The sequence below is a fragment of the Salmo salar genome, chromosome 17, assembly GCF_965601325.2.
Source record: "Salmo salar chromosome 17, fSalSal1, whole genome shotgun sequence".
Lineage (NCBI taxonomy): Eukaryota > Metazoa > Chordata > Actinopteri > Salmoniformes > Salmonidae > Salmo > Salmo salar.
The window spans coordinates 17,047,604-17,060,623 of NC_138307.1; the positions used below are offsets into that span (position 1 = coordinate 17,047,604).

A 13,020-nucleotide genomic window follows, 5' to 3' on the forward strand; every position below is an offset into this window, starting at 1 on the left:
TAAACTAATGAACAACACCACTTAGGCTTCTACTTCCAACTTATACATACTACATACATTTCAGGAACAGTATGTTTTACATTAGTTTTCTGTGTGTGTCTCTATGTAAAATGGATAAAGGTAATTTGCCTGTGAATGGTTGCTTTTTGTTGTGTAGGTGTAGACTATATTGACTGTGTTAGACCTGTGATCTTCTGATGAATCAAACGTCCCCCTCTTCTTCATCAGGAGCATCATCCTGATCGACCAGACATCCAGAAGTGTTTGACCTCCTTCAAAAGCCTCTCTGTGAGTCGGACATATACCGTCCCTGTCTCTGTTTAATGACTTGTGCAGTGTTGAAGGGTTACATTTACATGCCTCTTGTTGATGATGTACACTTCCGTTCAAAAGTTTGGGGTCACTTAGAAATGGCCTTGTTTTGAAGGAAACGCAATTTTTTTTGGGTCCATTTTAAAATAACATCAAATTGATCAGAAATACAGTGTAGACATTGTTAATGTTGTAAATGACTATTGTAGCTGGAAACATTAGTTTTAAAAACATTTTTAATCAATACATACATTTTAATGGAATATCTACATAGGCGTACAGAGGCCCATTATCAGCAACCATCACTCCTGTGTTCCAATGGCATGTTGTGTTAGCTAATCCAAGTTTATTATTTTAAAATGCTAATTGATCATTAGAAAACCCTTTTGCAATTATGTTAGCACAGCTTAGAACTGTTGTTCTGATTTTCTTTTTTTTTTAAACAATAAAACTGGCCTTTAGACTATTTGAGTATCTGGAGCATCAGCATTTGTGGGTTCAATTACAGGCTCAAAATGGCTTGAAACAAAGAACTTTCTTCTGAAACTCGTCAGTCTATTCTTGTTCTGAGAAATGAAGGCTATTCCATGTGAGAAATTGCCAAGATACTGAAGATCTCGTACAACGCTGTGTACTACTCCCTTCACAGAACATCGCAAACTGGCTCTAACCAGAATAGAAAGAGTGAGAGGCCCCGGTGCACAACTGAGCAAGAGGACAAGTACATTAGTGTCTAGTTTGAGAAACAGACGCCTCACAAGTCCTCAACTGGCAGCTTCATTAAGTAGTACCCGCAAAACACCAGTCTCAACATCAACAGTGAAGAGGCGACTCCGGGATGCTGGCCTTCTAGGCAGAGTTCCTCTGTCCAGTGTATGTGTTCTTTTTCCCATCTTAATTTTTTGTTTTTATTAGCCAGTCTGAAATATGGCTTTTTCTTTGCATCTCTGCCTAGAAGGCCAGCATCCCGGAGTCGCCTCAACACTGACATTGAGAATGGTGTTTTGCGGGTACTATTTAATGAAGCTGCCAGAATAGACTCACAAGTTTCAGAAGAAATGTATTTGTTTTTGGCCATTTTGAGCCTGTAATCGAACCCACAAATGCTGATGCTCCAGATACTCAACTAGTCTAAAGAAGACCAGTTTTATTGCTTCTTTAATCAGGACAACAGTTTTCAGCTGTGCTAACATAATTGCAAAAGGGTTTTCTAATGATCAATTAGCCTTTTTAAAATGATAAACTTGGATTAGCTAACACAACGTGTCATTGGAACACTGGAGTGATGGTTGCTGATAATGGGCCTCTGTACGCCTATGTATCAATTGTGTTATTTTAATGGACAAAAAATTTGCTTTTCTTTCAAAAACAAGACATTTCTAAGTGACCCCAAACTTTTGAGCACTAGTGTATATGGAATCCAGTGTTATTCAGGGTGAAATTGACATGTTAAATAGTCTCTGTCTTGTTGATGTGTGCAGGCAGTGCAGTGTTGCTAATCCTGGGCTGAGGGAAAAGCTTTAGCCTGGCTCTGAGCTCCACGGTTTGGCTCTGCTGTTCTGTGGCTTGGTGCCCTGGCTTGGGCTTCTATGCAGCCTGGATCTTCCGTGTGTGTGTGTGCGCGCATGGATACATTTGTCTGTTTCTCTCTCGCTGTCTCTCACATTGACTGGGATTCAATTCTTCAAAACAGCTTCCTTTTTATTTGTGTGTGTTTGTGTCTCCATGGCTTCAGGCTCAATGTCAAGAGGTGAGGAAACGTAAGGAGCTGGAGCTGCAGATTCTAACTGAGACGATCAGGCGCTGGGAGGGAGATGACATCAGAACCCTGGGCCCTGTCCTGTACATGTCACACACACTCTGCCACACACATGGATCAGAGGTAAGACGCGCATCTAAAATCGACACCCAGAAACGTCTTAACAGTGTGTTTGTCTTCTTTAGGAGAAGAGCGAACGCTACCTCCTGCTGTTCCCAAATGTTCTCCTTCTGCTGTCTGCCAGCTCCAGAATGAGTGGATTCATCTACCAGGTCAGGATCTCGCTCTGTCCTTTGTTAGTATTTAGGTCCCTATAGAATCCGCTTTGTGGAGAACATGACGGAATCCTGGAATCGAGACATTAAAACGTAATTCAGCAATATTCAAAAATGTATTGAACTTAGTAGGAAATCAACTAAATGTTTTGAACTTATTAGAAAAGTCATTAATTCGCCCAAGATTATCATGACTTGAATAAAATGCATCAGTGATTCATGTTTTCCTTCAACTTTCTGAAGAGGCAACGGCACAGGAATGACTGTCTGTGTGCGCGTTTGTCTACCACTAATTGTAGTCGTTAGCGATTATGCTAATGTGTTGCCAACTGTCTTGTGGTAGATGGTAGGCTTTCCCGAAAACCTTCTCCATTAAATGTTAAACCTGCAATATGTGACTTTTTGCGTGACCCAACCAAATTCACATAGAAATTGAGTTATAGATCTGTCCATCTCATTGAAAGCATGTCTAAGAAGCGGTATATCTGTTCTATGTGCGCTATTTCAATGCTTACCGTTCTTATGTTTAGTTTTTTCTTTTACTTTCGGTTTTGTACACCAGCTTCAAACAGCTGAAAATACAATATTTTTGGTTATGTAAAATATAGTTCACAGTGGTTTAGATGGTACAATGATTCTCTACACATTGCTTGTTTTGTGGCACAAACTGAAATTAGGCGAACTATTGGAATTTTTGCAACCAGAAAAAATTGTGGAGGGATTTTTGCCTATTGTACCATTTTAACTACAATGTAGCATATTCCTACCTGGCAGAATGATATCGTGACTATTTGCATCAATCCAGTGGCCATTTGTTTTGCAACCACATGAGTGCTACAGAAACATCCTAACCAAACAACTGTCTCTAATTGGTGAGCAGTTAAAGGGTAATTACACCCAAAAATCTACATTTCTTAGATTTTTTTTCCCAGACCTCAAGTGTGGTTTAAGCATTGTTATGGACTTTAGAACATCAAATGTTTGTTTTTTTTCCCAACAAAAAAAAAGTTTAATTTTGAGTGGGAAAAACAGGGAAGAAACGGAATCAGGCAACAATCTAACGGATTTTATAGTGCCCTTAAGTATGTAACACTAAAGGTTTCTGTAACTCTTTGTCGTTGATTTGCTTTAAAGGGTAAGCTGCCATTGACAGGAATGCTTATCTCAAGGATAGAAGATTGTGAGATGGTCAAAAACGCTTTTGAAATATCAGGTAAGATTACAGTTTGTTTACTAGCGGAGTTTAAACAGCTCAAATGAAGTGTAATGTCTGTGTAATTACGTGTGTGTGAACAGTGTGTGTGAACATGTTTAACTATACTTGTGGGGACCCGAAGGAAAAATGCTATTTCTCGGGGGTTAAGGTTAGGTTTAAGGTTGATGTTAGGCAAAATACAATTTTGAATGGGAATAAATTGTGTCCCCACAAGGTTAGTTAAACAAGACTTTGTGTGTGTATTACAGGCAGTACGTGTGAGCGCATGCAGGTAGTGTGTAACAACCAGCAGGATCTGCAGGAGTGGGTGGAGCATCTGTCAAGACACACTCAGATCAGAAACGCCCCCTCCGGGATCATGACCACACCCACCGCCAAGCCCCAGTCTGTCCCCTGCCACACGGTAACACCCCCAACCTCTCCAGTCTGTCAGTTAAAGGGATAGGTACCGACCTTTGTCTGACATTTGTCTTGTGTAGATCCAGGTACATGGATTAGGATATTTGTACGTTTTAAGTCCCAAATGAATGGGACAGATAATGCTGCGTAAATATGACCATACCACTGGGAAAGATCCATTTGAATGCCCCTGCAAATGGTAATTACTAGTGGGAAACTCGTCTATCATCACGGACTTCTCCCACATGTTGAACTTTGATGTCACATACTGAGGAAATTTACCTCTAACAGAATTTTCGGCAGTTAAATGCAACAATAAAACATTATTTATAAAAAGCAATCTAATTAATATAGTTTTTGAACACTATCATTTGTTTACAAGCTAGCTAGCTGTTCTTTTAATTTATGGTTGAAGAAGATTGTTTGCCCGTTAGCCAAGCAGCGATTCTCAACGAGTTCAAAGCACTCGAATGCATCCAACTCGTTATTACTAGAGGTCGACTGATTATGATTTTTCAACGCCGAAACCGATTGTTGGAGGACCAAAAACAGCCGATAGCGATTAATCGGCAGATTTTTTTACATATTTTTTTGTTCTTCAAATACATATTTGTAAAATGACAATTACAACAATACTGAATGAACAATGAACCATTTTTTTATTTTAACTTAATATAGTACATAAATAAAATCTATTTAGTCTCAAATAATAATGAAATGTGCAATTTGGTTTAAATAATGCAAAAACAGTGTTGGAGAAGAAAGTAAAAGTGCAATATTTGCCTAAAAAAGCTACCGTTTAAGTTCCTTGCTCAGAACATGAGAACATATGAAAGCTGGTCCTTCAATATTCCCAATTAAGAAGTTTTAGGTTGTAGTTATAGGAATTATGACGCGTCGACTATTTCTCTCTATACGATTTGTATTTCATATACCTTTGACTATTGGATGTTCTTATAGGCACTTTAGTATTGCCAGCCTAATCTCGGGAGTTGATAGACTTGAAGTCATAAACGGCGCTGTGCATCAACAATTGCTAAGAGCTGCTCGCAAACGCAGTTTGAATGAATGCTTACGAGCCTGCTGCTGCCTACCACCGCTCAATCAGACTGCTCTATCAAATCATAGACTTAATTATAATAAACACACAGAAATATGAGCCTTAGACATTAATAATGGTCAAATCCGGAAACTATCATTTCAAAAACAAAATGTTTATTCTTTCAGTGAAATACAGAACCATTCCATATTTTATCTAACGGGTGGCAACCCTAAGTCTAAATATTGCTGTTACATTGCGCAACCTTCAATGTTCTGTCATAATTATGTAAAATTCTGGCAAATTAATTAGTCTTTGTTAGGAAGAAACACAGTTCGCTACGAGCCAGGCGGCCCAAACTGTTGCATATACCCTGACTCTGCTTGCACTGAACGCAAGAGAAGTGACACAATTTCCCTAGTTAATATTACCTGCTAACATGCATTTATTTTAACTAAATATGCAGGTTTTAAAAAATATACTTCTGTGTATTGATTTTAAGAAAGGCATTGATGTTTATGGTTAGGTACATTTGTGCAACGATTGTGCTTTTTTTCTCAAATGCGCTTTTGTTAAATCATCACCCGTTTGGCGAAGTTGAAGTAGGCTGTGATTCGATGATAAATTAACAGTCACCACATTGATTATATGCAACGCAGGGCAAGCTAGTTAACCTAGTAATATCATCCACCATGTGTAGTTAACTAGTGATTATTTTTATAAGATAAATTTAATGCTAGCCAGCAACTTACCTTGGCTCCTTTTGACGCTACACTCGTGTAACAGGTGGTCAGCCTGCCACGCAGTTTCCTCGTGGATTGCAATTTAATCGGCCATAATCGGCGTCCAAAAAGGCCGATTACCGATTTATGAAACTTGCCATGCCAATCAGCCATGCCGATTAATCGGTTACCACCTTCCCACTGGGTTATGAACGCAGCAAGCATCATTTCATTCCAAGAAATGCTGCTGTGTATATATATATAATTTTTTGTAACGGTCTTAAACTTCTTCCCTCTGTTCTCTCTCCCCCTTCTCCTCCAGCTCCCGTCCCATCCCCTGACCCCCTCCAGACACTCAGAGAGTAGGGGTGTATCTGGGGGCCCTGCCTACCACACCCTACCCCATCCCTCCTCCCACGGGGTCCCTCAAACCCCCCCCATGTGGGGTCCCCTGGAGCCCCCCTGCACCCCCAAACCCTGGAGCCTCAGCTGCCTCCGCCCCGCGCCCCCACTCAAGCCCTCAGCAGCACTTTGCTATAAAGAGGTATGGTCCTGGGCCTTTGGTTTAGGAGGGAATAGGCTCCAAACAGTAATAGCCAGCACAGTTTCTAGAGATGATGCCTTTATCAATAAAATAGCCCACCTCTAGGGTTCTACGTGAGCCTCTTTTTATCTCCCTCTCTCTAGGATCTGAGTAAAAGTCCTAAGAGTATGAAGAAGCTGCTGCCTAAGCGTAAGCCTGAGAGGAAACCTTCAGATGAGGACTTTGCTACCAGGAAGAGCACTGCAGCTCTGGAGGAGGATGCCCAGATCCTGAAAGTGATCGAGGCCTACTGCACCAGCGCCAAAACACGACAGACACTCAACTCAAGTAAGACTACTCCGCAAACACACAACCTGTCAGAGACTCAATACTTCAACCAATACCAACTAGTCTTTGGTGTCATTTGACTTCTCCTCTGAAGCCTGTCTTTTATTTCTGTACTAACATGAACCATGTCCAGACTAGTTCTAAGACTTCACAGGTTCTGGATAAATGCTCTTTAGAGTATAGCTGTTTAGATTAAACTGTCACAGTGTCTAGTCTATTGCTACTCATAGTTCAGTGTTGTCTCCTCTCTCTTTAACTGTGTTCTCTCCTGTTTCTTTTCTCTCCCCTCATCCCCTTTGCATTCTGTTATTCTCCGCTCTGTTCCTCCTCCTTTTGTTTTGTCTATTTTGTGTCCTCTCCCTTTAAACAACAAAAAAAAAAATATATATATATATATATGTATTTTTTTTTTGTCCTCATCCATAACCCCACCATCCCTCCATGTTTTAAATATACCTGTATATTATTTATCCTATTATTATGGATCCCTCTCTCCACAACCCACCTCAACAATTATTTGCCCCCCCCCCCCCATGCCGCTTTATTATGGTTTGATCCACTCCCCCCTCCTCGTTCCGTATGGTTTGATCCACTCCCCCCTCCTCGTTCCGTATGGTTTGATCCATTCCCCCCTCCTCGTTCCGTATGGTTTGATCCACTCCCCCAGCATGGCAGGGTACTGATTTGATGCATAACCACGTGCTGGCTGAGCCTGTTGACCGGTCCAGTGTGGACACTATAGGTTGCCGTAGCAGCCTGTCCAGAGGGACCGAGCCCTGGTCTGACCTATCAGAGGACTCGGATTATGACAGTATTTGGACCGCCAGTAGTTACAGGACCTCCTCCGTTTCTCGTAAGAGCTACAGTCGCTCCTCCCATATACCCCGCTCCCCCACACCTTTTTTTAATCAACTATTTTATTTTGAAAGAGATGATTTTCTTTCATCGTAGTTTTGGAATCCCATTGCTGGCTAGGCCACATTCAGTACGCAAACGTTGCAGATAGAAATGCAGTGAATAGAGCTGACATGATTCCTTATTCTACATGTTTGTTCAACATAATACATTTCTATGTGAATGTTGGCCAACGTTGTGTCCTGCTGAATGCGGCCCTGGCTTTCCTTCAGCCACTATTTCTAGTTTCTCCCCCTCCCTTAGTCATGGTTAGTTGTGTGTGGTTTACAGTAGCTGTGTCTGCTGTTTCTGTGAAATGTCTGTCAAGCCAACCTCTCAGAAACTGAAGATAGGAGGAACCTAACATGAACTCTGTGCGTGCCTTGCAAAAGTATTCACCCCCCTTAGCGTTTTTCCTATTTTGTTTCATTACAACCTGTAATTTAAATGGATTTTTATTTGGATTTCATGTAATGGACATACACAAAATAGTCCAAATTAGTGAAGTGAAATGAAAAAATAGCTTGTTAAAAAAAATTCTAAAAAAGACTAAACGGAAAACTGGTGCGTGCATATCTATTCACCCCTTTTTGCTATGAAGCCCCTAAATAAGATCTGGTGCCACCAATTACCTTCAGAAGTCACAGAATTAGTTCAATAAAGTCTACCTGTGTGCAATCTAAGGGTCACATGATCTGTCACATGATCTCAGTGTATATATACACCTGTTCTGAAAGGCCCCAGAGTCTGCAACACCACTAAGCAAGTGGAACGATGAAGACCAAGGAGCTCTCCAAACAGGTCAGGGACAAAGTTGTGGAGAAGTACAGATCAGGGATGGGTTTTGAACATCCCATGGAGCACCATTTAAATCCATTATTAAATAATGGAAAGAATATGGCACCACAACAAACCTGCCAAGAGAGGCCCACCCACCAAAACTCACCAACCAGGCAAGGAGGGCATTAATCAGAGAGGCAACTTTTATCTTTGGTCTCCAAAGATAACCCTGAAGGAGCTGCAAAACTCCAATCTCCGCTGTGGAGCATCTGTCCATTGGACCACTTTAAGCCATACACTCCACAGAGTTGGGCTTTACGGAAGAGTGGCCAGAAAAAAGTCATTGCTTAAAGAAAAATATAATATGTTTGCCAAAAGGCATGTGGGAGACTCCCCAAACATATGGAAGAAGGTACTCTGGTCAGATGACACTAAAATTGAGTTTTTTGGCTATCAAGGAAAACTCAATCTCTGGTGTAAACCCAACACCTCTCATCACCTTGAGAACACCATCCCCACAGTGAAGCATGGTGGCGGCAGCATCATGCTGTGGGGATGTTTTTCATCGGCAGGGACTGGGAAACAAAAATCAATTTTAATTCCATGTTGTAAGGCAACAAAATACTTTTGCAAGCCACTATGTATTCATGCGTGCATGCACTACTGGTTAGAGCCAGTTTGCACTGTTCTGTGAAGGGAGTAATACACAGCGTTGTACGATATCTTCACTTTCTTGGCAATTTCTCACATGGAATAGCCTTCATTTCTCAGAACAAGAATAGACTGACGAGTTTCAGAAGAAAGTCATTTGTTTCTGGCCATTTGAGCTTGTAATCAAACCCACATGCTGATGCTCCAGATACTCAACTAGCCTAAAGAAGGCCAGTTTTATTGCTTCTTTAATCAGAACAGTTGTCAGCTGTGCTAACATAATTGCAAAAGGGCTTTCTAATGATCAATTTGCCTTTTTAAAATGATAAACTTGGATTAGCTAACACAACGTGCCGTTGGAACACAGGAGTGATGGTTGCTGATCACGGGCCTCTGTACAACTATGTAGATATTCCATACAATCCGCTGTTTCCTGCTACAGTAGTCATTTACAACATTAACAATCTCTACACTGTATTTCTGATCAATTTTATGCTATTTTAATGGACAAAAAGTTGCTTTTCTTTCAAAAACAAGGACATTTCAAAGTGTCCCCAAACTTTTGAACAGTAGTACACACACACACCCTTCTCCCCTGAAAAGACCCCGGTGGACAAAGGGAATAACTGCTCCTCAGCCTCCATTCTGTTCTCAGCTATTAACGGCTTCAAAGGACCTGGTGTCACGTTACCATCATTAAAATGATGAGTTAATATGCTGCTGTCATAGCTTAGATCTCCCTTGGAGAACAGAGATATTGAATCTCAATGGGATCTCCTGTATGAATAAAGGATAAATGGTAGATGAGAGGGAGACTTGATTTGCCAGGTCAAGTTCTCCTCTACCACACCTGTCCTGATCCTTCCACAGGCCCCCCTTTGACAGGCCGCTTATCTGAATCTGGTTTGGGCTGTGTCCTAATGCTCTAAAATGGCCTCCTTGTCGTCTTTCCTTCATTGCCGCTGATAAATGAAAGGGCTACTATAAAGGACTGTGATCAAGGGGGACAGGACACAAGGAGAAGAGGCTAGTTTGAACTATTGAGCTACAGCCTTAGTGTGTCAAACCTCTACGGAAAGGTCACCCACCCTGTCAGCCAATCAGTCAATGAGTCATCCCGTCCATCGACCAATGTGCTCTGCTGACGGTCTTGTTTTACCAATCAGGATCCAGGGAGAAATCAGGTCTGCACATGCTCTTCCCTGAGGAGGAGAAGATCATCGTGGAGGAGACCAAGAGCAACGGCCAGACTGTCATCGAGGAGAAGTAAGCACTTCATTCTTCCCTGAACTCTCAGTGCGTTAGATTGGGAGAACTCTTCACTTCACACGTTCAGAAGTTTACATGTTCCCTAATGGGGTTTATTCATAATGGTGTGCTGTGGTTGGGTTGGTTAACTAACATGTCTGTCTGCCTTAGGACTCTAGTAGACACGGTGTATGGGCTGAAGGATGAAGTACAGGAGCTGAAACAGGTGAGCGTTCAGGAGAGTTGGCCCGTTTTAGCATTCTCTAAACCATCACATCAAATAGCATGTCAGTCATACAGCGTCGGAATCAGAGGATCTTTAAGACAAGAATACACTAAGCATACACATCCCAGAACCAGAGTTCTGTTCATTCCATGCATGTCCGATTTAGAGCCTTTTCTAAGATCCAGCGGCCATCTTTGTTCCCCCCCCCCCCCCCCCCCCCCCAAACAGGACAACAAGAAGATGAGGAGGACCCTGGATGAAGAGCAGAAAGCCAGGAAGGAGCTGGAGAAGATCCTGAGGAGAGTCCTGAAGAACATGAACGACCCCACCTGGGACGAGACCAACCTGTGAGTACTCAGGTGACATCGCATCACAACATGGTTGGGTTCAGGCTCCACCGTCACTGGACCAAAATTGTTAACCACAAAGCCATCTGACGTAACACTGTGGAACACTGATCTGTCACTGTTGTAAGAGACAGGGTGTGGTCCAAAGTCAAAACAGCCAATGAAAATGCAACATAGCGTCCCTGAATCACTCTGGAGACTATTGGCTGCGGCATGGACCTCAAACCTCTGTTGATCTGGGATCGGAAAGAGGCTGGACCAATCACACTAGTGAAGATACGTCTGATGTCACTGACTCTGTCTCCTTCTGGTTGCTTCTCAAAGGGTGAGTCCTCTCTACCTCTCCCCTTCTGCACTGATCTGATAGCAGGTGATAACAACATGGGAATTTTCTGTCACTTGTACAGTACTTTAACATCCGTGATGAGGAAAGGAAGTAAGTTCACTTCAGACTATTGAGATCCATCCTCTGCATAAATACTAGAGACAGTGGCTGCATCTCAATAATGTTTGTTCTTCTCATCTTTGCTGATCTGCACTGTGCAGTAGGTCCCTAGTGCCTACAAAGGATTTCCTTTCACCTGTCCAGTTTTATGCAGATGAAAGACAATGAAAAGTAGCCACGGTAGACTATTGAGATGCAACCCAGACGATTTTGACAGATGATGATGATGATTTTGTCACCGCCTGCGTTACCCTGCTGCCAAGCTCCTCAACACCCCTCTGGAGCATCTCCCTGCCCATTCCTCTGAGCCTTGAGGAACCTATGGCCAACACACAGAACAGCATAACCTCTAGCTCATTCTGCATGTTTCCATGGAAACCTTAGCAATCCAATACTGGAACGTTTTCAGGTTATTTTTTCCGGATAATGGACTTTCTATTTTAATGCTTTCTGGAAACACTGTATTTCTACTTTTGCTTTTCTACTTCTTTGTCACCTATGATTTGTACAGAAACGAACCGTAGCATCTCAAATTAATATCATGAAATGTGCCTTGGGGAAATTATTCCATGATATTAGCTTACATTTCTGGCAGGCTTAAAGTTGAAAATACTTCAAATATTCCAATGCAATATTGATTCCAATGATGAACACTAATGTAAACTACTTATCTAACTATTTCAGAGTCTGTAATTTATGTATTTAAATGAAATTGACTGATGAGAAATGTATTATGCACTCCTTAAGTCTATTGTTCAGTGAAAACCTCCCTCCCATATCACTCTATTTATTACCTCTTCCTCTATCACTCTTCTCAGCTTGTTGTCTCTGAATTAAACCAGTAAACTGAATCTCTTGTTGTCTCTGAATACTTGCGATGACTTACATTTTATTTTACCCATCTTAGTTGAAACACTGGCTGTAAGTTGCCTCAATAACAGCGTCTGCTAAATTGCCTAAATGTGATGTAGCCTTTGTCCTGCAAAGTGCTTTCACTTCAAATGAATCAGACAGTTATCATTGGACACCTGTCAGTGGTAGATTCAGGTGGAAATATACTATAAACAGTCGAGGAATGGTGACAGTGACCATGTTTCCATGCACACAGTAGCTCATATCCTGCTTAAGGTCTTATTCAGGATAAGCTGTTTACATGCACCTTTTGATATCTTGCTCACGAGTATCCCTGTATCCATGAATAAACAGAATAGTTATCATTTAAGTTATATGGGTAAAATGGAATAGTAACTGAACTCTGGACACTGACTGTAGGCCTATACCCTCTCACATGTAGAGTAATATAATAACTCCGGAATTATACATTTCTTGCAGTGAAATAATACAACTTAGTTTTGTCTCGGGAACAGAAGTGGAGAAATATGAATTCTTTCTTTCAGCATCTCTTAAGAAAATGTGAGTGTAACACGTTATCGTTGACACTGTTATTCCAGCAGACAGTATTTCAACCATAAAATATGCACCCAAGATCAACTGAAGTCTTGTCAGAAATGTGTTTCATTGTTTTCTCAGCTTTTCATGTTCTTAAAACCGGTCAAACTGATGACATTTCGTACGGGAACAAACTTTCTGTTATTTTGGAGTTATTGTGCATTTTTCTCCCGATCCCTAAAGGAATCAGACAACTTTACTGATGTTAACTACATTACTAATGCATTGATTCTAAGACATTCTGGTGAGCACTATATTTAGTCTTCTGGGGCAACAAGTTAGGACAGAAGAGAAGCTGTGCCTTTGGAAAGTGTTCAGACCCCTTTTGTTACGTTACAGCCTTATTATAAAAAGTATTCAATTGTTTTTATTCCCCTCATCAATCTA

The 13,020-nt window shown here is 41.3% G+C and overlaps 1 protein-coding gene across 3 annotated transcripts in view; it reads left to right on the plus strand.

The window, feature by feature from the left end:
• LOC106574627 (rho guanine nucleotide exchange factor 7) overlaps positions 1 to 12,035 on the plus strand; it is a 34,391-nt gene extending 22,356 nt beyond the window's left edge. Inside the window, exons 11-22 of one of the 3 annotated variants that reach the window (XR_006760017.2) lie at positions 229 to 288; positions 2,048 to 2,194; positions 2,257 to 2,343; positions 3,481 to 3,559; positions 3,811 to 3,965; positions 6,045 to 6,266; positions 6,410 to 6,593; positions 7,261 to 7,446; positions 10,085 to 10,184; positions 10,338 to 10,392; positions 10,621 to 11,064; positions 11,286 to 12,035. Coding sequence is in view for 2 of the 3 variants with exons in the window: in XM_014150618.3 (XP_014006093.2) it covers positions 229 to 288; positions 2,048 to 2,194; positions 2,257 to 2,343; positions 3,481 to 3,559; positions 3,811 to 3,965; positions 6,045 to 6,266; positions 6,410 to 6,593; positions 7,261 to 7,446; positions 10,085 to 10,184; positions 10,338 to 10,392; positions 10,621 to 10,743 (1,398 nt within the window). In the remaining variant the exon portion in view is untranslated. Of the gene's footprint in view, positions 1 to 228; positions 289 to 2,047; positions 2,195 to 2,256; positions 2,344 to 3,480; positions 3,560 to 3,810; positions 3,966 to 6,044; positions 6,267 to 6,409; positions 6,594 to 7,260; positions 7,447 to 10,084; positions 10,185 to 10,337; positions 10,393 to 10,620 lie in introns of all 3 variants that reach the window. The other 2 variants (XM_014150618.3, XM_014150617.3) reach the window with 2 other exon arrangements.
• Positions 12,036 to 13,020: the final 985 nt, after the last annotated feature.